Source organism: Lutra lutra, chromosome 10, assembly GCF_902655055.1.
Source record: "Lutra lutra chromosome 10, mLutLut1.2, whole genome shotgun sequence".
Taxonomy (NCBI): domain Eukaryota; kingdom Metazoa; phylum Chordata; class Mammalia; order Carnivora; family Mustelidae; genus Lutra; species Lutra lutra.
Window position 1 is genome coordinate 102003386 of NC_062287.1, and position 27392 is coordinate 102030777.

At 46.2% G+C, this 27392-nt stretch overlaps 1 protein-coding gene across 1 annotated transcript; it reads right to left on the reverse strand.

Moving 5' to 3' along the window:
* Nucleotides 1–1319: 1319 nt before the first annotated feature.
* Nucleotides 1320–6559, reverse strand: LOC125079869 (olfactory receptor 1009-like). The gene is made up of 3 exons (XM_047693595.1): nucleotides 5657–6559; nucleotides 2794–2975; nucleotides 1320–1494 (listed from the first exon to the last, which is right to left on the reverse strand). Exons 1-3 carry the CDS (start codon nucleotides 6557–6559, stop codon nucleotides 1320–1322), a joined length of 1260 nt encoding a protein of 419 aa, XP_047549551.1.
* Nucleotides 6560–27392: the final 20833 nt, after the last annotated feature.

Genomic DNA, 27392 nt, shown 5'->3' on the forward strand with positions numbered 1-27392 from the left:
ATATGGGTCTTGCCCTCAGGGTACCACCTGTTGGTCCAACTTCATGCCTGACCTTGATTTCACTCACGATGCTGCTTTACTCATTTTGACCCACGTTTTGAAATCTTATCCTCCTCTCCTGGTATTTGACCCTTGGCTCTTCCTTGGTTTGGAGTCAGCACTCTGCTCACCACGATCTGATAACTTGGCCTGGCTCTGACCTGCCCCAGGATGGCAGGGTCAAGCCCATCCCGAGAGCCTGGCTAAGCACAGTGTGAATGGTGTGAATCCTGTGGTGCCACCATAGAGGGAGAAGCTGGGAAGACGAAAGGCACAGATGGAAGAGCTCTGCTTTGGGCTTCAGGAAATGCCTCCCTCAGAAGGTGACTAGGATGCCCGTGATGGGGAGGAGGGTGAGCGGAAGGGAGTAAGAGAATGGCCCCCCGCTTGGCAATGTAAGTGCAAGTAAGCGGGTGGCTGGGCAGAGGCGCAGAGGTCACAGAAGTTGTGATGAAGGTTGCTCGGGCTACAGAGGAGCAAGAGGAGGTTGGCCTTTCGCAGGACCCCCTCACTGACACCAGCAGCCAATGAGCCTTTCAAGCCCAGAGTGGATGATGCTGGGGAAGTGGGGAAACCATATCAAATGAACATCCATTCAACAGCATACTTCGTGCTAGGGTTTTTGGTCATTTGACTATTTAAGCTTCACACCACGTTCTTGTTTACAGATGATGCCAGACTGTATGTTGTAAAACCCGATTTAGACATCAGTCCTGTCTGATTCTAGAACCCATTAACTTCTGTTTCATCTTATGTCCTCATGAATCTCCATTTCTCCGGCCCAGTGTTGCTGGTTCACAGGGAAAGAAGGAAATTTGGGAGCATGACCAGGTGGCCTAGGAGGTAGCTTCGTTACTCTGGAGGTCTGGGCTGAGTCTGGGGCCCTGTGATGGCTCAGCAAGGGCCCGGCCTGCGGAAAAGGGGACCAGGCCGTGGTGTGGCAGAAGAGGGGCTGGGACGGGGCTCCCAGCTCACTTACTGCTCTCCTCGCCAGGAACTGTGGTTCTTGGCGGGTGAACCCTGCCAGCCTCCTTGTTCTTTGATTTCTGGCTTCACTAAACTCTCTCTCTAATCAGGGAGATAAAATACTATGATAACACAGGTCGGAGAAATGATTCAGTGTAAGGACGACTAATTACAACAGCTAAGATGCGTTGAACGCTAATTAAGGACCTGATGGTGTGCTCAGCACCTTATAGACATTAAATCTTTAATCCTCATGAACCACACTGTGAGGTAATTAATATTGACATACTCATTTTCAGACAAACAGACCAGGGTCACACAGCTTTGTGTGCCGGAGCCGGGATCCAGGCCAGGTCGGGCTGTCTCCGAAGGCCATGCTCTGAACCTCTAGCGTGGGCAGCCTCCTTCAGGGAGGTGACAGTAGACAAGGCTGTGTGGGCGTGGAGACCAAGACTTCGGGAGCCTCTAGAGAACCACAAGGTCTGGGGCCTAAATTCAGAATAATTCAAGGACAATCCATTAGGGGTTATCTCAGGTTTTGTTTGTTTGATTGTTTAACTATATAAGAAAACTCCTTAAAATATAGTATCTTAAAAACTACAACCCTTTGTTGTGTTTCACAGTTCAGTGGGTTAGGAGTTTGGGTAGGGCTTGGGGCAAATTGTTCTTCTCCTCCGTGTGGCATGGACCAAGATCATGCACACAGCTGCCCGCACCTGGCCCCTGGGCTGTCCCGGAAGGCCGAGGCCTCTGTCACCATCTGGGGCGTAATAACCTTCCATAGGGCCTTTCCACATGGCTAGTGGGGCTCCCTCCCAGTCTGGTGGTCTTAGGGTGGGCTTCCAAGATGGAAAAAGTGGATGCCAACAGTCCTCTTCAAGGGTAGGCCTGAAGTCAGCACGTTGTCACTTCTGCTGTGTGTCATCAGTCATAACAAGTCACAAGTGGGGTAGCCTGACAAAATACATGGGGCCAATTTAAATCTGATGAATAAATTCAGATAAACAAAATATGTTTTAGTATAAACTACACAATATTAGGACATGTTTATACTAAAAATTGTTTGTCGTTCATCTCAAATTCGATTTTAACTAGGCATCTGTATTTTTTTTTAAAGATTTTATTTATTTATTTGACAGAGAGATCACAAGCAGGCAGAGAGGCAGGCAGAGAGAGAGGAGGAAGCAGGCTCCCTGCTGAGCAGAGAGCCCGATGCGGGGCTCGATCCCAGGATTCCGAGATCATGACCTGAGCCGAAGGCAGCGGCTTAACCCACTGAGCCACCCAGGCGCCCTAGGCATCTGTATTTTTATTCCAACCTTGGTGGGAGGGGTGCATCTTCTGGAGGGTGTCTGCCCGTTTGCCCCATCTTTCTTACTAGTCACCTCTGGCCAGTCACCTCAGCTGGAGGTGGACTGCCTTAGATTCTTTCTCCCAGGGAAAGCCTTATTCACTTGCATCTGGCTCCTTCCATCCTGCGCCAAGTTGTCCCTATCAGTGATGCCTGGAGAGACGTTCCCACTTGGTGAGTGACAGCACTCGGTGCAGGAGAGCTTGAGTTTTCCCCAGGCGGATCCCAGTGTTTGGGCTGCCTCCCTACATGGTTCCAGTGTCCCTCCCCCAAGGGTCTCTGAGGTTAATTTAAATGAGTTTGAGAGCCTTGGGAACAAGAGGAACGTGGAAGAGACTCCAAGAGACAACCCCTTTTCCATCTGTAAACACGTAGGCTTTGGCCATAACCTCTCTCTTCCCTGTGGGATAGGTGGAAACCCAGCAAGGCTAACTAACTTTGATCGGGAGATGGAGCCAGTCCCCGCCAACAGTAACCATTCGCTCAACATCCCATGCTCACTGGCAGTGGTCTTCGGTGGCCCCGTGCCCTGGGCCGCCTGGCCAGGACCCCAAACCCGTCTTCCTTCCACACCGGGGCTGGATCTGCCCCTCCACCTGACCTTTGGCTTCCCTTCCACCTAGTAGAAAGTACCACACCTTCAGGTATTAGTGGGCTCTGGGTGGTCTTAAGACATGGTGTAATTCAAATGCTCTTGAGAGAGGTAACACTTCGACTGAATCTCCAACCAACATTCTAGTGCCTCCCGTTGGGTTCTGTGTCAGATGGTTTTAGTTAAGGGAAGAGGGGAGGAGACATTTAGACAGGGAGGTGTGCGTGGGGCCAAAGGGGCTGGGTGCCTTGTCTCCTGGCAAACGTTGCCATATCCTCAGCTGCTCCTGCTCTCCCCTCTCTCTCCTGCCTTCCCTCCATTTCTCAGAGGCCACCCTGTAATCCACTTCTGGGAAGCTTATTTACTTTGAAGTCTGTGACTGGGCTGCCCAGGACTATGAGGTGAGTGTGCTCAGTAATTGTTGACATTAGGAACAGAGCACGAGTTTACCAGGAAAATGAAGGAGGCATTGACACCCTAGTGTCTCTGTTCCTGGGTCCTCTGTGTCTCCTTGGCCCTAAGGGAAATTATTATTCAAGGGAAATTTTTCTGTTATGCACATAGCTTATTTTCATGAAAAGATTGCAGTCCCTTAACTCCTGAGTCTGGGATGGAGTGTTGGGAGGGGGTTGGGGACCAGCTGGGGTCTGCTGTATTCTTAGTACGTGTCACTGTTAACTTACACGTCACCTTGACTGGGCTCAGGGATGCCCAGAGAGCTGGTAAAACATTACTTCTGGCTATGTCTGAGTGGGGTTTGCAGATAAGATTAGCATTTGAATTGGTAGACTGAGTCAAGTTCACCCCCACTAATGTGCGTGGGCCTCATCCAATCCACTAGGGGGCTTCAGTAGAACAAAAAAGCAGAAGAAGGGCAAGTTGGCTCTTTTGGCTTGAGTTGGGTCATCCATCTTCTCCCATCCTTGGACATCGGTGGGCTTGGCTCTTGGGCTTTTGGAATCCCGCCAGGAATGATTCCATCAACCCCCAGTTTTTAGACCTTTCGTTTTAGACAGAATTACACCTCTAGCTTTCCTGGTCCTCTGCCTGCAGACGGCAGATGGTGGGACTTCTCAACCCCCGTAGTTGCATGAGCCAATTCCTATAATAAATCTCCTCTCCTATCTATCTATCTATCATCTATCTATCTATCTATCTATCTATCTATCTATTGATCGATCTATCTATCATCTATCTATCTGTCTATCATCTAATCTATCATGTTCTATTGGTTCCATTTCTCTGGGGAGCCTTAATACAGTATGTTAGGAAAAATGACCCCAAGCCATAAATTAAGCTGGGAGATGATTTCAGTACCATCACTGAGCATTGATCAACATTGCTTACTGTGCATTATTCAGTTTTCTAAGAACATGTTGTTTCACTTCGATATTTATGATGTTACAGGTGAACATGGAGGTTTCATCTGGAAGAGATGCAGTTGTTTTTTGGTTCCCTGTAGGAAGAAAGCCCCGCTATGTTGGCTCAGCCCAGTCTGCTCAAAGCTCCCCTTTTCCCTCCCACCAGCCTCTACGACAGTCAGCTTTTGTTTCTCTCTCTTCCCCATTAATACCATCCACATTTCCCTGGATGATGCATCGGCCAAAGTAAATCAGTCGATTTAGGAATTTGGAGCTAGGGGCAACCCAGAAAAGCAAACCATTCATACCCCATCCCCTGCTACCTCAGGTTCTCCAGACAGGCAGAAATATAGGGATTTTAGCACACAAGCCAATTTTATTTGGCTCTCAGAGAGATAGTACATCTCAGTTGACATCTGGATTTCACAATAAATTTCACCTCTTTTTTACACTCTTAAGATAGTAAGATTGATTTCTATTACAATGAAGAAGGGTTTTGTCTAAAGACATAAAGGTAATTTGATCTTGATTGAAGAAACCTCTATGGTCTTTCAGCTTTTTATTTTGTTTAAGTTGGTGATTTATCGAGAAAAAATAGCTCATTATTGCTGTAGCACATATTCTGGTCCCTGGCTGGTTATAATGGAGATTTCTGTAGCTGGGGCTCTGTTCGGCCCCATAAAGTCAATGATCACTACCTCCTTCCTATACTCAAACACCACAGGGACCATTTCTCCAACATCACACAGAAGGGCAGTATCTTCTATATAATCTTTTAGGTCACTATGGCATTCAATGCCCCTTTCTACATTTGAGAACAGATAGGGAGAAGACAGAATCTGACTCCCACTCTGGGACCACTGAAAGAGGTCCTAGGGCTTTGTAAGACAGAAGTGTGGATGTAGCATAGCAGGGGATGTAACATATCCATGCTGAATGGGGTCTACTGATGGATGTACAAGAGGGACATTACCAAACAGGTGAATATTCCTGCCTGGGGCTTGAACTTCAGGGAATGATGGGAAAGTGTAGGAACAGGTAGAGATATGTGGTTGAATGCTATAGAGGGTGGGACAGAGTGGGTAGTGTTGGTGGCTTTGTCCTGTGGCTGAGCTGTACTGAATGCTCAATGGGGGCAGTGCTAGCCATAGCAATGGGGAGTGCTCAAAGGCGATGTTCCCCAATGGGGCAGCCTACACGGACCATTTCCGTGGTGTTCAGCTGTGTTTGGCCACTCTTGGTTCCTGTCCCAGCTGGGATCTCTAGGCCTCCCTTCTATTTTACGAGCTCCCAGATAGCTTTCTAACAAATTCCTTTTCTGCTTAAGTTAAGAACCCTAATGTGTACGGCAGCCTTGACATCTTTATTCCTTAGGCTGTAGACCAGGGGGTTCAGCATGGGGATCACAATGGTGTAGAACACGGAGAGGGTCTTGTTATAGGCTGAAGCACTTTCTGGGTTGGGTTGGACATATACAAAGAACACAGACCCATAGAAGAGGGAGAGGGCAGTGAGGTGGGAGGCACAAGTGGAGAAAGCTTTGCGCTGGGCCTCCAGGGACCTCATCCTACAGATTGTGGCCAGGATGTAGGTGTACGAGACCAAGATGGCAGACACTGTGGGGACAGTAACCAAGGTGGAAAAGAAGAGCAGGATGACATTGGCTACAGTGGTGTCTGAGCAGGCCAGTTGGAGCACTGGGGGGATGTCACAGAAGAAGTGGTCAATGATGTTGGGACCACAGTAGGGCAAGATGAAGACATTCCCTGTCTGCAGAGCTGAAATGAACACCCCCACAGCATAGGTGCCCACCACCAGCTGGGTGCACAAGCGCTTGGACATGATGGTGTGGTAGAGGAGAGGATGGCAGATGGCCACAAATCGGTCATAGGCCATGATGGCCAAGAGCAGGCACTCCCCTGTGCCATGGAGGATCATGAAGGCCATCTGGACCACACAGCCCACGAACGAGATGGACTGGTCCACAGTGAGGAAGCTGGTCAGCAGCCTGGGGGTGAACACGGAGGAATTGCAAATGTCCAGGAAGGAGAGCACGCTCAGGAGGAAGTACATGGGGGTGTGGAGGGCAGAGCTGGTTTGGATCAGGTCTATCATGCCCAGGTTGCCCACCAGCGTCACAGCATAGATCATCAGGAAGACGCCAAAGAGGAGATGTTTTTGGTCAGCCTGGTCTGTGAGGCCCAGCAGGATGAATCTTGTCACCGTGGTGTGATTCTGCCCTGATGTCATTCCACTGGGGTGTTATACACAGGACAATGGCCAAGGGGTGGAGAAACAGGAATGTTAACATTCTCATCAAATAGATAAGCTTTAACATCTCCTATCACCGAAGAGCCTGTGTATCTCCAAAGGGGAGACTGGCCCCCAAACCCCACTCCAATCCCATCATGTCATACTCATGCTGAGGTTCTGAGGGTTCTCTGTCCCACTTGGAACGATGTCTACATTCCTCAGCTTCCATACGTGTTCCTCCATGCTATCCTGCTCTCAGTTTGCAATTCTGAATGATTTACTTCTACAAACACACTGCATTATTGCAAATGTCTGTGCCTTTTCAAAATCTAAATTTTCTTGTTGGAACATCCTTTGATCTCTCCAAACCCAGCTTAGAGGTCCATCCCCTCCCTCTCTCTCCTGAATTCACAGGTACTCTTTCAGTTAAACTCATGGCACTATATTTTAACATGAAAAAAAAAAATGCCCCTCCATCTTTCCTGTTGGAATTTCTTACTCCTGGTAGGAGGAGAGTTATTTCCTATCTCAGGAATTTGTGTGCTGGTATCTATCACAATGCCAGTGTCAATGAATAAATATAAATTAATGATCGATTAGATAAGAAAATCTTTCTCATTTGCATCATGGCAACAGGATCCTTCCAGTTGTCTCGACCCAAACCTTCTAGTCATTTTTTTCTCACCCTTCAAGGAACCCCTCAACAAATCCTACTGGCTCTACCTTTAAGATGTCTACCAACTTCTCATCCTTTCTTTGCAAGACATCCTCATACCTTGCTTGATAAATTGCAATTGCTCTTACCTGGTATCCTGCTTCCCTATTAGGAGGAGCAGCCAGGGGCAGCCTGTCCCACCACAGCAGAGAAAGGCAGGGTGCTCACAATGACTCTGCGAGTTTGGCCACTGCTCCATCACTTCCTTTCTCCTCTCTGTCCTCTTGTCTGCTCTATTCCCTCTTGCTTATCCTGCTCCAGCTACTCATGCCTCCCCTCCTGTCTTGGGACACCAGGAGTGATTCAGGACCTCTGCACTACTGTCCCCACCCCTCACCCCCCTTGCTCCAGGTAGCCACAGGGCTCCTTCCCTCATTTCCTTTGAGTTCAGGCTCCAGTGTCACCTTTGTGTCATGCCCTCTCTAAACATCTTATTTACAATGAAACCCTGTCCTACCCCAGCGCTCACTATCCTTTTTCTCTGTTTCTTTTTGGGCTTCATAGGACTTTTCCCCTTCTAATATGCAACGTTCACATGACTTATTGCTTTTGCCTGCGAGCTCTGTCTTGATGTTAGGATGCTAGAATCGTGAAGCTGGGCATTTTTGTCAATTTTGTTCATTGCTGCATCTTCAGTGACTGGCACACAGGAGGCTCTCAGTAAACACTAGTGGCATGGGGGAAGGGAAGCTGTAAAGAAGATACAAAGTCTCTTCCAGACAGATCAGGCTGCAAAGATGATCATTACTACCCAGATGGGTGGGCTCAGGATGTGCTTTGCCCAAATCAGGTGGTAAAAATTGGAGAACGATTATGATAAGATGTGGGTAAGAGTGGAATTGGAGGATGATGCCCCATGAAACCCAGTGTCTCTGAAAGCTGGGGCCTGGAGGACCTGGCTGTCCAGTTGTACCCACACTCCACTCTTCCAGCCCTGGAGTTTTGGCCTAAATCGCTGAATTCAGAGCCCTCATCTTGAATCTCTGACAACCATACATTTTTAACTCCGGTTGCTGTGGAGGCTTTAAGGGGATTCTTTTCAGATGGGTGTATGCTTTCCCTTCTATATTGATAATTTTGGTAAGATCTCTTTATAAGATGATAAATTTTTGTAACAAATTATTTAATATGAATTTGAATACATATTTGAATATATACATATTGGAGATACTATCTGAGGGGTTGAAACAGTTAAGAGTATCTGCCGAATTTGACTCAAAATAAGGAGGATGATTGGCTAAATTGGATTGGCTGAGTTTATGTTTGATTTGACTCTGCTGAAATGCAGAAGAATATATATAGGTTTTTATTTAGTAATTTTCTGGAGTTGTTTAAATGCTCATTGGAAGGGCTTGGGAAATTAGGTACATTAAATCTGTGATTGTAGTTTAAAAGATTGAAGAGCATTTAATTAATCATGTTTATAAATGGTGTTGAAATGCTTAGGAGAATTTGCTTCTATGGATTTTGTGTCTGCGGGACTTTGAATTGTTTAAGAGAATTTGACTGTAAACAGTGCTTAAATTATTGGGGAGGTTTAATCTGTTAGATTTTGAGGCTAAGGGAATATTAAGATCAAGTGTGATTGTTTTAAATTCTAACAAACATTACTAGATCTAAAATTCAATTGATTAAATTTGAAAGTTGCATTTAATGCCCTGAGAAAAACTAAGTTCTGAATTTACAACTTAAAACAATATGATTAATTGATGAATGGCTTTAGATAATCCTTTCCATGCACAGATCTGGACATCAAAAAAAAGTCATTGCTGTGGCCTCCACAGCAACCCACTGTGGGAGCTCAAACACTGGTGGATTTGAATGCATTGAGGCGAGAATCACAAAGGAACCACGGGACTGGGCACCTTTATTCTTGGAGGAGTCAGGTTGGGAGCACAGGGGAGTTGGGTTGGGAGCATCAGGGAACCCTCCCGGGAGATGTCTCCCAGATCTGTGTGTGGTCCCAGCTATTCTACACTTTGTAATAAGCCACTGGGCAAGCACTGGAGAAAGTTATGCACTGATCTGCTTGGTGCAGTGGACAACTCTTGTCTGGGCTTTTGGGATTCCCGGGAGGACTGAGATGGTCAAAACAGATGTGCCTTGGAGACAATGAGAAGCTTATGATGATCCCGAGTGGCTGCAGAGCGAGGAAGACATGTTACGATGGAGGAGACTTATTTGTTGGACCTCTGCTCTGGACTCCTCTCTAGGTCAGGCCCTCCCTTCACCCCAGCCTCCTTTGAGAACTGAGTAACCTTTGCTTGAGGTCCCAGCAGGATGAGCTGATATCTGAACTTGAATGACCATCTGGACAGTGTTTGGTAGAATCCTCTGTTCCTGGGGAGGGATCATAGCTGGGGGAAAGAGAATACAGAACACAAGCTGGAGAAATTACTTCACAAGAATCAATAGATAAAGTAGGGTGACCAGAGCAGAGTAGTAAAACCCAATCATTCAGCCAGTCAAAGTCAGCACGAGGACCTCACAGAAAGGCTTTTTAGGTGAACTCAGATGTGCAGAATGTCTTCTACCGGCAGAGTACCGAGATCGGCAGCTCTTGTCCTCAGTGGCAGGTTTCTGGAATCCCACCAGGGAAATCGGGACCCCCAGAGCCTCTAGACCCTGAATACAAACCTTTGGGAGTTTTTACGTTGGTGGAACATTGACACATGGGTGACACTAGGCAATGCTACTCTGATGCCTGTTCCAAGAGCCAACTCTGCGGGGGACACAAGAGGGTTCTTAAAAGTGTTCCTTCAGTGAATCAGTTTCGTTGAATGTTTGGGTGGATGGAGGTATAGAAGGAACAAGGGGATTATCTTTCAGTTTTAGTTGTTTTTTCGAGTGGCAAATATATTCCAATGGTACAAAATCCAGAAGGGACTACGTTGAAAGTAAGTCCTCAACCTGCCTGTTCCCTTCTGATTCCTTAGCCACTCAGCAATCTGCCTCAGAAGCTACCAGTTTTTTGTGTATCTTTCCATGGTTAGTCACTGCTTATATAAGCAGTACATGAACCTATATTTTCTCCTCTCTTTTAAAAGATGCAAATGGTAGCAACTATACACATTGTTCTGTACCTTGTTTCTGTTTTTTATTTAACAACTTATTTTGGGGTTCTTTCCAGGACAGTAATTAAGGGCTGCCCATCTTTCCCCACCAAAGGCTGCATAGTGTTGCCTTCTGTAACATTTTAGGGGTTTCCCACTGAGGGACATTGAAATTGTTGCCACTTTTTTAAAACGAGCAACAAAACAGCACCTATCTTCAAGCCATTTAGGGTGAAGGCAATTTGCAATCTAGAGCCTGGAGACCCTTAATAAAAGATATTTGCATGCGCCTCTGACAAGGCTTTCAGGCCGGACTTTTCACTGCTTTGGGGGGCGGGGGAGGGAGAAGAAACCTGGTAGGTTTGCAGAGGGTCTCTGCTGCTGTCTCTTGCTTCTTTTTCTTTTTCCTCCCAGCCGGATGGGACAGAGGCTTACAAGCTATGTTTACTGATCTTGAGCACCTGGTCATCAGAGTGAGACTTGCACACTGGCAGCTTGGATATCACTGGGTGCTCCTTAGTCATGCAGAATCTGGTTCCACCCCAGAGCAGCTACGGAACTGGATTTGCATTTTAACTAGCCCCACAGCTAACTTTTATTCTTGTTCCAGTTTGAGACACACTGAGGGGCAGCCCGGGTGGATTGAGGGGCTGTGCTAGTTGTTTGATGCCTGGGTAGAGGGACAGAAAGGAGAAGCCTCCTAGTCCCTAATTGTGAAACTCCCTCACAGGGACCTCTGGGTCAAGGCTGATCCTGAAAGTGACAGGATGTTTGGTGTGAATGTCTGGAAGTGACTGGGAAGGGGGAGTGTTGTGAAGGCAGGGAACTTGCCATAGGAGGGAGCCCCTGAGAAGAAGACACTTTCCTTCCAACCCAGATGCAAGGATGTCAGACAGCCCTCAGGCCACAGCCTGGTCCCTCACCCAGGAGGAAAACTCACTATCCTCTGTGTAGGATATTGAAGTTGCTTTTTAAAAAAAGATTTTTATGTAAGTGAATGGAAGGGACGCATTGAACTTAATACCAAGCCTAGGGACAGCCTCACAGATGGGATCTCGGGAGACAACTTATGGATCCAGAGGCCCAGAGCCCAGGAGTAGGAGCAGACTTGGAATGCCTGACATCGAGAACCCAGCCCCATGGGGCAGTGGAACAGCTCGGGGACAGAGAGATTCTATACCCCTCTCCCTCCATCCACCCTCAACCATTGCAAAGTGTACCACTGAAGAGTTAAAACGTTCATTGCCTTTTTAGGGGGGCTTCTTCCAACCACTGCTGCCTGCTGGGGCTGGTGGTTTGTTTTGGGGAAGCACCATTGCCTTGAAGTGAAGCAGCAAAGAGCATGGGACTTTGTATTAGCCTGATCTGGATTGAATCCCACTGTCAGCCATGACAAGCTTTTGTGACCTTGGGCAAGTCATTGAACCTTACTCAGTTTTGTCTTCTTGCAAAATGGTAATGGCTGAAGCGGCGTTCAGGGCTGTCATGAAGGTTACATGACATGATGCTTGAGAAGCCCTTGTTAGTGTGTTTGGCGGAGAGAAAAAAATGCACTGCTTGTTATGATTTCTAAATGGGGACTTGAGGGGACAGGGAAAGAAGAGAAGTAAAGGAGAAGAGGTGGGGACTGCCAGCAAGCACACTGACCTGTGGAGAAGCAGAGACCATCTCCCACTGAGCCCAGCTCCCGGAGCCCCCGGAGTGACGTACCCTCCCTGTGACGTTGGCTGCCTCAGACCTGCTCCAGAGACCGGTGCACTGCCCAATCAGTCCTGGCAGACTTTTGGATCTCTTCCCCCTAGGAAGGCGTCCGGCTGAGCTCTTATCTGGCCTTTCTACCTGGACCTGTGAGAATTACCTTATTTTAGATGGTCCCACGGGCTGAGCAAGAAGCCAATGACTGGTGGCCCAGGATGCCCGGGGAGTGATGCCTGGAGATGCAACTTCTGTTGGTATGTGGGGGCCGGGACCCCCTGGGGCTCTGGGTACGGGGCTGACCCTCCCCATTTACCAAGTCTCTCCCCTGAGGACCTTTCTTCAAGTTTAATGAGCAGGAGGCTCCAGAGGGAAGAATTGCACAGAAAACCACTCAACACAATATCGCCTTCCTAGGGGCTTGAGACAATTAATTTTCCCTCTCATTAACAGCACAGAGGTTGTTCGTGATCTTCCTCTTTCTCATAAGACCTGAGACCCAATAAGGCTCACTAATTTTTTATTTGATAACACAGAAAATCACCAGTAATAATAGTGACAGCAACTAACATGCATATAGTTTAGCAATAGCTTGTATGTATGTGCTTTTATTTTCTCTTCAAGTTGCTAAAGGCACTAAAGATGAAAGATAAAAGCACCCTCCGGGGTGCTCTCCACCTGCATTCCTCTTCCTGTGCTCATTGACCCTGACCCAGGTCCACATGTCACAACTTAGGGGAACCTTATTCACACTGCATTCTGGGTGACTGTCACCTCCGGAGTACTCCAACCACCCCCGCTGTGGGTGCCAACATAGACCCGTCCTTATCCCCAGCTTTGGATGCCTCCCTCTGGAGCCAGCCTTTCCTTCTCACAGCTGCTGCTCCGGAATCTGTCCCCCGCCACCTGAGATATCCCACCTCCCTTTCTCTGTGATGGCTGTGGCTTCTGGTTTCTTTCTATTTGATGGCAGGGATGCATCATGCCTGAGTGACTCTGAGATGTGATAGGACTTGACTTTATCTTGAGGATCAGGTTGAACATCCTTCTGACAGAGCTACCTGTAATGCATACTTGTTTATTTAAGAATACTTCTATCATAGGTACGCCTGGGTGGCCAGTTGGTTAAGCAGCTGCTTCACTCAGCTTTGGTCATGATTGAGCCCTGCATCGGGCTCCTTGCTCAGTGGGGTTCCTGCTTCTCCCTCTGCCTGCTGCTCCCCTGCTAGTGCTCTCTCTCATAAAAAAATAATAAGGAGAAGAATACTTCTATCATAGAAGATGAAAAACTGTCAACTCTATTTCAATTAAAAAACGAAAACCAAAAAAGAAACCAACCCTGCCAACACCCTTGATTTTGGACTTCTGGTGTCCAGAACCATAAGAATAGACATTTTTGTTGTTTAAGACAAAAAAATAATAAAAAAGAAAAAAAAAAGAAGAGAAGACAAACTAAGTATAGAGCCAGGGAGCTTGTGAGAAGCAAAGTGGAGAATATGTATGATGAATATTTATGGGAACGCATGAAAGGATGGGGAAGCAGCACAGAATTGTGAAGCACAGGAGACAGTTCCACGAGGCGCTGGGGGTTCATGAGATCTTAAGTCAGCATGCTGGGCTCCTGCCCACTTTTGGCTCCACTTGTTCTCTGCCCAGGACCCCCCGAGGAAGGGCACGGGTGCCCCGCCTGTCACCAGCGAGGCTTGCTCGCTCCGCCGTCTTTCCGATGGAACACCTATGGCTTTGGACACCTCCTATCCTCTTTGTTTATCTCCCACTCCACGTGCTCAGGACTATGTGTCAGTAGGGGCACTGATGTGGCAGAGAAGGAGAACATGAGACTGGCAGAGAGATGCAGGCACACGCATGCTCACACATACACACGGGATCCAGGTCGAGTTCTCCCGTCCTGCTCCAGCATCTTTCCGCTTGTTTCCGTCTCTTATTACTAACAAACCAGTCTTTCTTTACTTTTATGTTTTTTAAAGATTATTTGTTTATTTATTTGACAGTGAGAGAGAGAGAGAGAGCAGGTGCACAAGCACGGGGAGCTGCAGGCAGAGGGAGAGGGAGAAGCAGACTCCCCCCTGAGCTGGAAGCCCGATGGGGGGCCCTATTCAGGCACTGCCGACCCAATCTGGGGGCCCACGCAGGTGGGGGCCGATGCAGGGGGGCTCTATGCGGGGGTGGGGCTTGATGCAGGGGGGCTCTGCGGGGTCTCCATGTGGGGGTTCCATCCCAGGACCCTGGGATCATGAGCTTAGTCGAAGGCAGACACTTAGGGAACTGAGCCACCCCCTGCCGCCTTAACAAGCCATTCTTTTTGAACACCTTAATTTGGTCCTCCAGTCTCTCTGCTCCACACTCCCCATGGCCACGCATGGGGAGACTGGCCTTGCGCCAAGACAATCTCCCAGGTGGCAAGTGCACTTTAACCCCATCTTACGAACCATAGCAGGTTTTATCCCATCAGTGGGCAGCTAGACACGTGAAGAGCATGAGGAAGCTTCAGGGAGGTGGGAGAGAGGTCAGAAGGGAATCCTGGGCTCTCGGTACCAATCTGCCCCTGGGACGGTTTTGTCATGACTGCCCACACGTCTTCTTGTGGGATCTCGGCCAGGGTTCTTCTTCGGTTTCTCCATCCACCTCTAGTCCAGGGCTTCGAATCTCAGGTTCTTTTCCTTCTGCTGAATTCTCTGCTCTGAATCTGACAAACCTGCTTTGTTCTCTGCATTGGGTTCATGAGGCAGGGTCTGAGGACTGGAAAAGCCCGAAGGATGGACTAGGGCAAGGCTGCTGCTCCAAGGTGAAGCTGTATGGGGCTGCCCCCTTTCTTCCTGTGCGTTTGGAGACCCTTCATTTCCTACCGCACTGGGAAGCGGGTCTGATGCAAAACAGTTTTGTTAGGCAGGTAGCTTGTTTGTGTGAAGGAAATCCAGCCTCAAGACACGTGAAGCCAGGATAGAGTGCTGGGGTTGAGAAATCTGTGGAAGGCTTGGAAGACAGGGTGGGTGCCCTCTGGAGGGAACCACAAGCTCCCTCCACAGGGTCCCAATGTGGTGTGTCCTTTGGATCCTGGCTATCTTACCCCGTTCATGCTTACAGTCTACTGCTTTGAGTATTGAACTTGTATCCAGTGACCTTGCTCAACTCACACTAGTTTATCTGCAGATTCTTTTGGGTTTTATATGTACACAATCACATCATCTGCAAATAATGGATGCTTTATTTCAATATTTATTACAAGGGCTTGGACCTCCAACACAGTATTGAATAGAATCGTATTAGTGGACAAACTTATCTCATTCTTGATCTCAGGAGGAGAGCATTCAAGATATTACCATCAAGCACAATGTTCCCTGTAGTATGCTTCTGGTTTTGGTAGCTATGATTCATCAGATTAAAGAAATGTTTTTAAATTTCTGGCTCACTAGAATTTAAGATTTGGAATTTAAATGTCTATTTTAAAAGAATCACTAAGAAGCATTAAATCGAGTCAAGAATATTATTCTGCATTTAGTGAGCTGATCATTGAGTCTTTCTTTCTGTAGTCTAAAAAGCTGATCACTTACATTGATTAATATTCGAACATTAAATGAATCTTGTTTCTGGGTTATTCAAGAATTAATCCAGGAATACAACTTTGAGATGTGTGACCCTTCTTAGAGATCACTGGATTTAATTTGCCAACATATTTGTCATGGCGTTTGCATCTATTATCATAAGAGATGTTGACTTACAATTTTCTTCCATGTTCTTGTGGCATTATGGATTCAGGCGACACTAGCCTCATAAAAGACTCGGGAAATGATTCCTTTTGTTTCCTTAAATGTTTGGAAATTTCACTGTGAAGCCCTCCTGGGCCAGGAAGTTTTCTTTGTGGGAAGATCCAGTTTCTTTTCTTTCTTTCTTTCTTTTTTTTTTTTTTTAAAGATTTTATTTATTTATTTGACAGAGATCACAAGTAGGCAAAGAGGCAGGCAGAGAGAGAGAGGAGGAAGCAGGTTTTCTGCTTGGCAGATGTGGGGCTCGATCCCAGGATCCTGGGATCATGACCTGAGCTCAAGGCAGAGGCTTTAACCCACTGAGCCACCCAGGTGCCCCAAGATCCAGTTTCTTGATGAAGTATAGAATCAGGTATGTTCTTACTCTTCTTGTGTAAGTTCTGCTAACTTTGGTAAATATCAGAGATGCTGAAGTCAAGTTTACATGGGCTTCATTCCTCCATGCATGGGTGGAAGGACCCCTAGATGTGGGTGAGGATCCAGCTCAGTATTCTGATGGTGCTTGGCAGGAAGTTATGATGGGTGGGTTTTAAAAACTCCCCTTTTTGTCAGCGGTGGCATAAGCATCTATCAGTTTGACCACATCCAGAAAACTAGATATTCTTTTGGATGCCATCAGGTTGAGTCTCTGTTAGGATTACTCTAGCAAGTCCAGCTCCAGTGGAGATGGTGGTAAAAAGCTGCATGGCATGGAATAGAGGAATTGTGTGATCAGCGCTGAGTCTGAATTTTCTGAATGTAGACGGGGCAAAAGAAATCAAGGACGTAGCAAGGATGAAGAAGTCAGCCCTTTGGGAATTTGTGGTTAATGAGAGGAGACTGGCTCACTAGTGAGTCTGGGCAGTTTCCAGGGAGGGGCAGAGGAAGTGGGACTGGGACCGGAGATTAAGGATGTGTGCGAAGAGCCACGGGCATGGTGGGCTGGAGAGTCTGAACTGGGTAAGGAGGGGAGTGAGGCCAGGAGGAGGTTGAGAGACCTTGGGAGTGTGATAGGACCAATGGACTGGAGGTCTTTGGGGGTTCGCAGAGCTGGGATACTGGAGTGTAGGCTGGAAAGACGGCACATGTTGGCTGGAGCATGTAAGCCTTGAACAGAGGTTATGGAGGAGCTGTTCCTGAGAGCGTCCGAGTCCACAGCACACTCATAGCCAGGAGGAGCTGAGAGAGATGGGCTGCACGGAGGAGGTGAGGAATTCTAGAAGGATCAGTTATGACATTGCTCTCCACCTTGGTTGTCATCACCTAGAAGGTTAGAAAAAAAAATTGATGCCTTGGTCCTTTATATAGGCTAAATGAAGCAGAATTTCTGTGGGTTAGATTTTAATATAGGCATATATATCTTAAAGCTACCCTAGGTGAGTCTCCTGTGCAGCAAGGACTGGGATTAAATTCGGGTGCGTAGCTTTTCCATTTTCTGACGGAAGGGAAAGTTAAGCACGTGGAACTATCTGGCTGGGGAAGTGGTAGTGAAACAGTTAATGAAAAATACAGGACCCTGTGATTACAGAGGAAGGTTGTTTTAGACGAACAGGTTGTTCAGTGGAGAGAATGGGGCACATTGTACAAAGTTGGGAGAAATTGTAAATGGGTATGTGGGTCCGCGCTAGTCTCGGTATTCAAGTTTAGTCCTTTGTACAGAGGATTAATTTACCTTTGAATGGACTGTTGTCTTTCTTTGGTATCTGTTAGCTGACTGAGAGTTAATTTGTTTCTAAAACAGCACAAGGCTTTTTTGGTTTCACCTAGGAGAGTGAATGGGTCTATTTTCTTTCAAGGTTGCGCATTTTTCTGCATTTCATCCTGGCAGAGATAAGACCTGGAGGGCCAGCTGAGAACAACAGGCTATTCTTATAATTCTGATGTGACTGGGCACCCTGAGTAGCCTCTGTTCTAGACCCTACACCCACCTTGAAGCAAGAACGTTGTTCTGTTTCCCAGTAAGCACAGACGATCAACAAAGGATGAATGAATAATGGCAATTTTACTGAAAGTCCTGGGGAAACCAAAAAGCTCTATTGAATCCTGGGGAGACAGTTTCGGTCTATGACAAAACCCAGAAAAATTCCTATTAGTCACATATGATTTTCTTCCAAAGGGGAAAGATTCCACATTTCCTTCATCTCTTTTCTCTGTTCTTAAGCAGAATAACCAAATCCCTTTCCAAGTCTCTGCCCCGTCCTTCTGTCTTTCCCTCAGCCGGGCACATGACCCTTGACCCTGGGAGCACCGTGCCCCCTGTGGTCTCTGTGGCACCCTCTGCCTGTCAGCACTGGGGGTCCCATGGGCACGCAGGCCCTTTCTGGACTGCCTGGGGTTTGTTGGTCTCACCTGACAGCTTTATGGTTCAAAAGGAACTGGAGGCAGAGAGGGATTCCAGTTTGGTCCCTCTGCCCCTGACTTCTTCCTCTGTGTGTGGCGCTGACTGCCCCAGATCGTCCTTGGGGGAGTTCCCTATCTTGTCATATCTTTGTTTTTCAGGTGAAGACTCTGCACCTTGCCTTAGACCAAAAATCCACACTAAGCCCCTCTCCCCACCCCCAACACTGCTGCGTTTCACTGCCGTCTCTCCCCAGGCAGATGCTCTTCTCCAGATTCCTTCTGAACTCAACAGAAGAACAGAAAAGTCACGCGTCCACAACTATGGAGCGTTACATTCCAGACCTTGAAAATACCTTCGTGGGTTGTTGATCGATTGAGCTGCTCATTTTCTTTCCCATTAGAGTTTTGCTGCCGCTGCGTATTTATTATATCTCTTCACCCTAATGGGGAAATTTTGCGACTGAATTGCCATTCATTTATTCTTTCAAACAATGTTTTTTGAGCACGCCCCATGGGCCAGGCAGTGTTCTAGGCTCTGGGGCTATAGAGACAAACCTGAGTGAGAAGATTCCAGCTCTCCCAGCTCTCCCATTAAGGGGAGGGGGGCGAACATACACAAACACGAACGTATCAGATGGGATAAATACTTTGACGAAAGCTGGCCCAGAATGATGGACGGACACTGAGGGAACAGGGATGGGCTTTATAAGGAGGTGACATTTAAGTCACCTTTTATTGCTTCTCAGAGTCTGAATTTTCAGGTCAGTGTTCTAAGTCGATGGACCACTCCCATTTCAGAGGCAAGTGTGACTCTAGACCAGGGATTGGCAAACTTCTGGAGAGGGCTACAGAGTGGATGTTTTTGATTTTGCAGCCCACGCAGTCCCCTCTGGTGTTAACAGCACAGAAGCTGCCGCAGCAACATGGCTGGGAGTGGGGGGGGGGCTGGGATCCCAGGGAACTTTATTTAGGAAAAGCAGGTGGCCAGCTGTCACTGGCCCACCCACGGTAGGCGGCTGACCTCTGATCTGGACTGAACTGTGCCTTTGTTCACTGCAACCAGTTAGAGAGGCCTTGGCCTTACTTTTTTTCGTTAGAAAAAAATACCAAGGAAGATAGACTAATTCAGAAAGTTTATAGGGTATACAAGAAAAATTAGGAAAAAAAGAGCGTCTCACCTTTGCCTTTAAATACACTCTAAGAATAACCACTCTTTCAAGATTTTTTTATATGTGTGCATATACATAAATTTATATGTACAGACATCCAAATAGAGGTTTTCTTTCGTTTTCTGTTTCTTTTCTCCCCTCCCCTCTGCTCCGCATTCCTCCCCTGCATCCCTCTCCCTCTCCGTCCCTCCTTTCTCTCCAGCACAGAGGCTGGTCTGAAATACTGTTCTGCACCTTGCTTCTTCCCCCTTCCATCACATCACAGCGGGCCCCTTGGGATCAGAGAGGCAACATTCCACAGTTGGTGGTGTCCTGCTGTTGCCAACCGACATGACGTGAGTGTCGAATTATTTTTGGTGAATGGTGCTGTGGCAGGTGGTGGGGGTGCGTTCGACGTCTCCACCCCACACCCTAGCAGCTGGCTGGCCTGGACCCTTGGCATGAGAGCAAGTCTCAGGGCAAATGCCAGCAGCCACAGCCTGTCCTCCGTGAGCAGGGACAAACAGGCAGCCTGGAGTTGGGAAGGGGGCTCTGTCTCCGTTGTCTGGCACCCTGGGCAGCGCTGGCGTGGGAGGCTCTCTCCAAAACAAGCCCCTCTCACAACAGGATTGGTAAACTCCTCCCCACAATGCAGAGAAGAGGCCCACGGGGGCCCCCCCCCCAGCACCTCCTCTCCACATGGATGGTGGGGCCGGCCCTTCATTTTTAAAAAACACCTTATTCATAGGAAGACCTCCTACATGATCCAGATAAATCACCGATTCCTTCCTCCTTCTTATGTAGAAAAATCAAATAACAGTATAACCATATGATTGTAATATAATAAAGAGAATAATATAGTAAACACTGACATATCCTTCCCTCAGATCCATGATAACATTTTCCCGTGTTTGCTTTGTCTATTTTTTTCTAAAAAAAAAAAAAAAGACACATACATACTCACACACACACATACATAAATTTAAAAAAATTTTATTTTACTTTAAATTATGGTTCCAAAATAAATCACAGTCCTCATTTCTCCTGTCAAAGCTATTTCTAATATTCCTTATGCATTATTCCTTAAGTAGCCCTAAGAGGGTGAATAAAATTTATTTTTCTTGATGAAGTCCCTATCTTTAGTTCAGCTGCTCAGAAATGTCAAAGCTGGGGGACCTGGCTGGCTCAGCCAGTGGAGCATGGGACCCCTGATTTGAGGTCTGTAGGTTTGAGCCCCACATTGGGTGTAGAGATTACATAAGAATGAAATCTTTCATTTATTTATTTTTTATTTTTTTAAAGATTTATCTGTTTGACGGAGAGAGAGATCACAGGTAGGCAGAGAGGCAGGCAGGGGAAGAGGAAGAAGCAGACTCCCCGCTGAGCAGAGAGCCTGATGCTGGGCTCGATTCCAGGACTCTGAGATCATGATCTGCACCGAAGGCAGAAGCTTAACCAACTGAGCCACCCGGGTGCTGAGAGAATAAAATCTTTAAAAAAAAAAAAAAAGGAAGAAATGAAAGAAAAGTCAATGCTGAGTCCACTCTGATTCTGTTTTTCTTTGCATTGCCTGATGGTCCGCTGGAGAGCATAAGCACCAGTAAGGCAGGTATTTTGCTGTTGGCTTTGGGCTCTCCCCGCAGTCTGGAAGAGAGCCTAGCACAGAGCAAATACTCACTTGCAAAAGGTTTGTTGAATTGCTTGTTGTGGCTCGCGCTATCCCTTCAGAAGTCCAGGCAGCAGAGATGCGGACAAGATGCAAAAGAAAGGATAATCCCTAGGTCAAGGGGATAAAGCATTTCCAGAAAAGCCAGAGCCAGTGGCCTGAAATCCATAGTTCCAGCCACTTGAGCTGCACTGGCCAGAAGCCAGGGCTACCTGTCAGAGAGGCCGGGACAGAGAGTTTTCAGCTTGGCTCGTGCCTGCCACATGCACAAATATCAGTGCTCTGTAGGTAAGGAAGGAGGGGGAAGGGATATGGAACATTAGTAACACTTCTGTGGGACCCTGGGCGTGTGCGTGCAGACTCGCCCATGCAAGGCTCTGAGTGCAGAGACCAGGAGAGACTGCTAGATGGGAGGCAGAGGCAAGTGGTCGGGCCGCAGGGAGAGAAACCACAGCAATGGCTTCTCAGAAGGCTGTTCAGAATCAGCAGAGAAACGGCCTGGTGGGGATCTTGTGACTGCCTTCTCTCTGTGTGATTCACATGTCTTATTTGTGTCCAGCTGAATGCATCGGACGGATCCACAGAGTATCTAAAAACTAAAGACTGGCTTGGAGGTTCAGCAATGGGCCTGCGCTGAGCTCCACGGCCAGTCAGCTCAGAGCTCTCAGGCTAATGAACTGTTTACATCAGACGGGCTTTTCGCTTGTTAACTTTGTGGCCTTTGCCTTTACCCATCCTGCTCTTGCCTGGGGTTGACAAGACTGTTTTCCCAGGATGTCTGCACCTCATGCATAGCCAAGACTAGCCACAGGGGTGACCGATGGTGTGGGGCCTGGGCAAAAGGAAAATGTTGGGCTCCTTGCTTAAAAATTATTAAGAATTTCAAGATGGAGACTGTAGAGCTTTCAACCAAGCATGGGACACTCTGAGCATGGGATCCTCTGTGGTTGCATAGGTCACAAGCTTGTGAAGCTGGTTTGGTGTATACCTAGATGTGAGGAAACCCTCAAGGCTTAGGCTAATCATCTCTGAGTTATTTTATTTTTCTTTTTTTAAATTTTATTCTATTTTTTTTTAAGTAGGCTCCAAACCCAGCATGGTGTGGGGCTTGAACTCATGACCCTGAGATCAAGACCTGGGCTGAGATCAAGAGTCGGGTGCTTGACTGACTGATCCACTAACGGGCCCCTTCTCTGAGTTACTTTTGGCAGTTAATCTGAAGACTTCATCCCACAAGGCTGGACTGTTGTGTGTGGGAATAGATTTTCCCTGCTTTGCCTGGCAGTGAACTCAGACTAATGAACACTTGTGATGATTCAGGAATTGTTACTTTACTTTTTTTTTTTTTTTTTTTTTAAATCAGCAACAATTAGGAGTGGCTGCTACAAAAGAATTCCTCTGGTTAAACATGCGGGCTGAGAATATGATTTTTTGCGTCTATGCATCTTCCTTTCTATGAATCTACTGAAATGTCAGTAGAAGAAAAAGAAAGTGTAGGAACCCATAAGGACAAAGGGGAATGAGAGAACAGAGTAGTTGAGAAAAACTAATAAGACAGCTAATTCCTGAGCCCCTGCAAAGGGTGGGGAGGAGCCAATAAGACATTAGTTAAGTCTTACTGTGGAGGTCCCTAAAGACTCAGAGTTGGTAATGCAAGGTTAAAAGCAGAGGTAGACGGGTGCTAAGAAACCAGGAGAGAATTGAAAGTCCAAATAAAGAGCAGGTGTATCCCAGATTCCTTACCTTGCCCCAGCAAAAGCCAGGGAGTAACTTTTACTTGGGAGAAGTTAAATTCCAGAGTTTTTGGATTTGGGGATGCCAGACACAGTTGAGGGTAGTTGTTAGGTGTCAGACTGAAAATAGCAACTAATGAAAACCTTTAAGAGGTTTCCCTAGTCTGCTTAACCCCATTTGACTCCCAGAATGTTGGTGGCCAGGCTCATCATTAGCTGATAAGCAGGGATGTAGAACAGTCCTCTCCAGGGAGGCCACCAACTAGAAGGACAGGACTATCCATAATTCATATCCCCAGAGGCCAGTGTCTCTCTCAACTGCCCTTTGATGGAACCTATGAGCCAAGAAACCCTACCCAGGCATGCTGAGCTGTGACTCACTCTTAAATATGAGTGGACAGCCAAGGCTTTGGGGGAAAGACACTAGAATGAAAGACAAGATTGAAGTCAACAACCAGACAAGGAATTCAGAGGAAACAGAGTGTAGAGAGCAGATGTCAACTTCAAAACACTGTAATGAATATCATATGAGGGCTGAGATAGGATGTGGGAAAGAGCCACTTCCCATCACTTTCTATTTCCATTCCTTGTTTTATTTTTTAAAAAGATTTTATTTATTTATTTATTTGACAGAGAGAGAGAGAGAGATCACAAGTAGCCAGAGAGGCAAGCAGAGAGAGAGGGGGAAGCAGGCTCCCTGCTGAGCAGAGAGCCCAATGTGGGGCTCAATCCCAGGATCCTGAGATCATGACCTGAGCCAAAAGCAGAGGCTTAACCCACTGAGCCACCCAGGCGCCCCTCCATTCCTTGTTTTAATTATTATTATTTTTTGTAGCAGTATTGTCTCTTGATATTATATAGTTTATCCATTAGTTGTTTACTCTGTCATTCCCAATTGAATGGAAGTCCTATGAGAGCAGGGACCCTGTCTTTTTCGATTTTCTATTACCAGTACTCAAAAACGACACAAAGCAAGTGCCTCATAAATATTGCTAATTGAATGGATTTAAATTGCTTCTGTAAACAGGAACAGGGTACTATAAAAAGAAGAGCAGGAAAGATACTGAAATAGTAATAGTGTGATAAGAAAACTTAAAAATTCAATAGACTTGCAAAATACCATTGGGAAAATATTCTCAAATAAATGTAGAATAAAATAATGGAAAATAATAAGGAAACAGAAGAAAATGAGATCAAAGAGTTTTAAAATCTGATGACTAGAAATTCCAGAAAGAGAGAACAGAAAAATTGGAGGGGAAAAGATCATCACAGAAATGAGAAAGAAAAATTTCTGGGACTGAAAGATATGAGTTTCCAGAATTTAGAAGTTCACTGAGTGTTTGGGAAAACAAATGAGGACAGAACTGTCTCAAGACACATAATGATAAAATTTTAGATTGTGGGGATAAAAAGAAGACCTTATAAACTTTCCAGAGAGTAAAAAATGAGCTGACAAACAAAAGGCCAGTATCAAACGACACTGGACTTCTCAGCAGAAGCCCTGGAAACCAGAAGACAGTGGGGTACAATGTTCAAAAGACAGAGAAGTTGATCATGAACATCGAATTCCACTCAGACAAACTACTGAACGAATGTGATGGTCAAATAGAGAAAAGCTCAGATCTGCAGGTCACTAAAATATACCTCACAGGTGCCCTGTCTCAGGAAGCTTCAAAGAGAGTAGCAAAGTGAGGAAATAAATGAAGAAAAGAGGAAGATCTAAGATCCAGAAAACAGAGATTCCAAAGAGGAGAGAGGGTCAGGGAGTGCCCATCCTGATGTGGCCTAGGATGACAGCTGTGCCTTGGATCAAGAAAGCAACCAGCTGAGAGAGAAGCAGGAATATGTAGGGCCCCTGAAGATACGTCTCTGAGAAATACATTGGATTAGTGGATTATTTGGTGTATTTACTTGGTGTTGGAGATGGGTTTTTAGTTCTCTTTGGAAATGGTTTGGGGATAGTTTGAGTATGTGTCAATTATAAGTACATAAAAAACTAAGCACAGCTGGAAAACTGAGGCAATTATTAATTGAGGAAAAACAAAAAGTCATATGAGAAAGTGTATGTATTCATAACATACCAAATGTCTCAGTTATGAATGACTTTTTCAATAGCCAATAATGTATGCATTAAGTTTCCATGTAACGAAACTTCTTGACATAACTTTGTTAAGAGAATAAGGGATATAGAGATGTGGATGTGGTGTGTGAGTTAAAAGAACTAAGTCCTTGTTTTCTATCTTATGAAGTGAAAAATTAAAATGTTGCAATGAAAAAATAAACTGTAAGCATGTGACCTAGAAATAAGACCGTAAACATGATAAGAAACAAATGGAGGGGTTGAGTGTGATCGCTTTGGGATGTGGAGACTGGGCATTGGGAGGAGTGGAGCAGGGTGGCTTTTCCTTGTTATGAGCCTCGTGGTAACTGCATAATGAAGTCCTTTGATAAGGAAAAGTAATTAAATAAAAAGCAGTACCCTAAAGAGGTGGCAGTCTCCCATTTGGCCTCATCTATGACTGGCCTCATGGCTGCTCTTCACAGTAGGGGCTTGGAGATAGCTACATCACTGGGCCAGTCATGAGGGATGTGGTGTCTTCTTTGAAGTCATCACGAGCTTGTCATATTCTTTTTTTTAAAAAAGATTTATTTACTTATTTGAAAGAGAGTGTTTGAGGGGGTTGGAGGGCAGAAGGAGAGGGAGAGAAAGTCTCAAGCAATGATGAGCTGAGTGCAGAGCCTGATGTGGGGTTCGACTTGGGGCTTGATTGCACAACCCTGAGATCATGACCCGAGACAAAACCAAGAGTCAGCTGCTTAACCCACCGTGCCACCCAGGTGCCGATGTTCTTTCACTGTGTGGGTTCAGTGGTCTGGGAACCAAGGGATGGAAAGGGGCATGGAGTCTCTCATTATACATTAAGGATAAAAAAACATGCAAACAGCGCACAAACATTTGGTTATTTCTCTTGGCTGAAAAAACCTTCTTTTGAACCCACTGTCCCCTTCAACTATTGCCTTATTTTTCTGCACCCCTTTGTAGCCATACTTCTCTAAGTAGTTGTCCACTGCCTTTAATTCTTCTCTCATTTTTCCTTGGACCCATTCCAATAAGCTTTCACTCCAACTACAATACCAAAAACAGCTCTTTACAAGATCTCCCATGGCCTTTGTGTTACTGATCCAATGGTGAGTTCAGCCTTTATCTTACTTAACCTATTGGCAGTGTTTGACACAGTTGACAATACTGGATTCCCCCAGATGCATTCTTTGCATGGCACTCACGTGGCTCACTGTCCAGTTTTCTTTCTACCATTGGCTGTTCCTTCTCTGTCTCTTTTCTGGGTTCTTCTTCATCTTCCCAGACTCATCACATAGATATGCCTAGGGTGCGGTTCTCGGATGATTTTTCTTCCTAGTACTTCCTACTGCTCCTCTCCTAACCTACACTCACTCCTTAGGCACATCCATGTGGTCTAATATTGCTTTCAATATGATCTATAAGCTGAAGACTCCCAGTCAGCCAAGAATGGCTATTGTCTGTCCTTTCCAAACGTATCCAGCACCTGACCACTTCTTATAACCTCTCTTGCTACTCTTTCAGTCCAAGCCACTGAGATTTTCCACCTGGATTATTGCAGTGGTCTCCTCACTAGTCTCCCTGCTTCTGCCTTTGCCCCTTTGCAGTCTATTTTGAAAAATTCAACAGCAGGAGCTAAAACTCAAGTCATACTATGCCCTTTCTCTGCTCACATCTCTTCAGTGCCTTCCTCTATGACTCTCCTTTCAAGGATGCCATCTTTCTTTACATTTTTAATGGCATTTCTTTATAAAATATTGAACTTACATGCTTAAATTCATAAGGCATCATGGCAAATCTTGGTGGCGTACATCTTTACTCATTAGAAAATGACAGTGTAAGGAACGTCCGGGTGGCTCAGTTGGTTGAATGCCCGACTTACTCTTGATTGCAGCTCAGGTCGTGATCTCAGGGTCCTGAGATGGAGTTCTGCACCGGGCTCTGGGCTGAGCGTGGAGCCTGCTTGAGAGTCTTTCTCTCCCTCTGCCCCTCCCCCCACTTGCTCTCTCTCTCGAAAAGAAAAAAAAGAAAGAGAAGGAAAGAGAGAAAGAAAGAAGAGAAGGGAGACAAAACAGAAAACAAAAGAAAACATTGTAAAATCCATTGCTTTTTGGGGGGCATGTTTTTTTCTCATTACGTTGATATTGCTACACATGCTTCCTTTTTAAATATTCCCCCGCCCCACCATCTGTTACTGTATTAGTCAGAATAGCCTCAGCCATGCTGTAGTAACATATAGATGCCAAATGTCTATCTTAACACAACACAGTTATTTTCCTCACTCATATTAAGTATCCAAAGCCTGTCCTCAAGAAGTGTTCCGGCTGGGAAGAGGCGAGAAAAGCTGGAGAGTCACATAGAGGCTTTCTATGCCTGGAAGTGACAGACATCTCTTTTCCTCACATGTTATCAGCCAGCACCAGTCTTCCATGTGCCCAGGGAGGAGGACAAAATGGCATTTGGGGGACAAAAAGTATGGTCTTGCCTCGTTCACATTTTAGGCTGCATGTGCCTGAGGGTCAAAGAGGATATGTGTACCATCAGGGACTCATACCTATATTTCAGTTATGACATATTCTTTATAATTAAAGATAACACCAAAGCCATATTTATGTAATTCCCAAAGTCAGCTCTTG

What these genes read in the sequence shown, in the direction of transcription:
- LOC125079869 (XM_047693595.1), bottom strand. Translation starts at nt 6,559, where the DNA reads ATGACATCAGGGCAGAATCACACCACGGTGACAAGATTCATCCTGCTG. An exon ending in ATAAAGATGTCAAGGCTGCC is followed by an intron (nt 2,976 to 5,656) that starts GTACACATTAGG and finishes ACTTTCTACTAG; the next exon opens with GTGGAAGGGAAGCCAAAGGT. An exon ending in GGCTCCATCTCCCGATCAAA is followed by an intron (nt 1,495 to 2,793) that starts GTTAGTTAGCCT and finishes TTCTGAATTTAG; the next exon opens with GCCCCAGACCTTGTGGTTCT.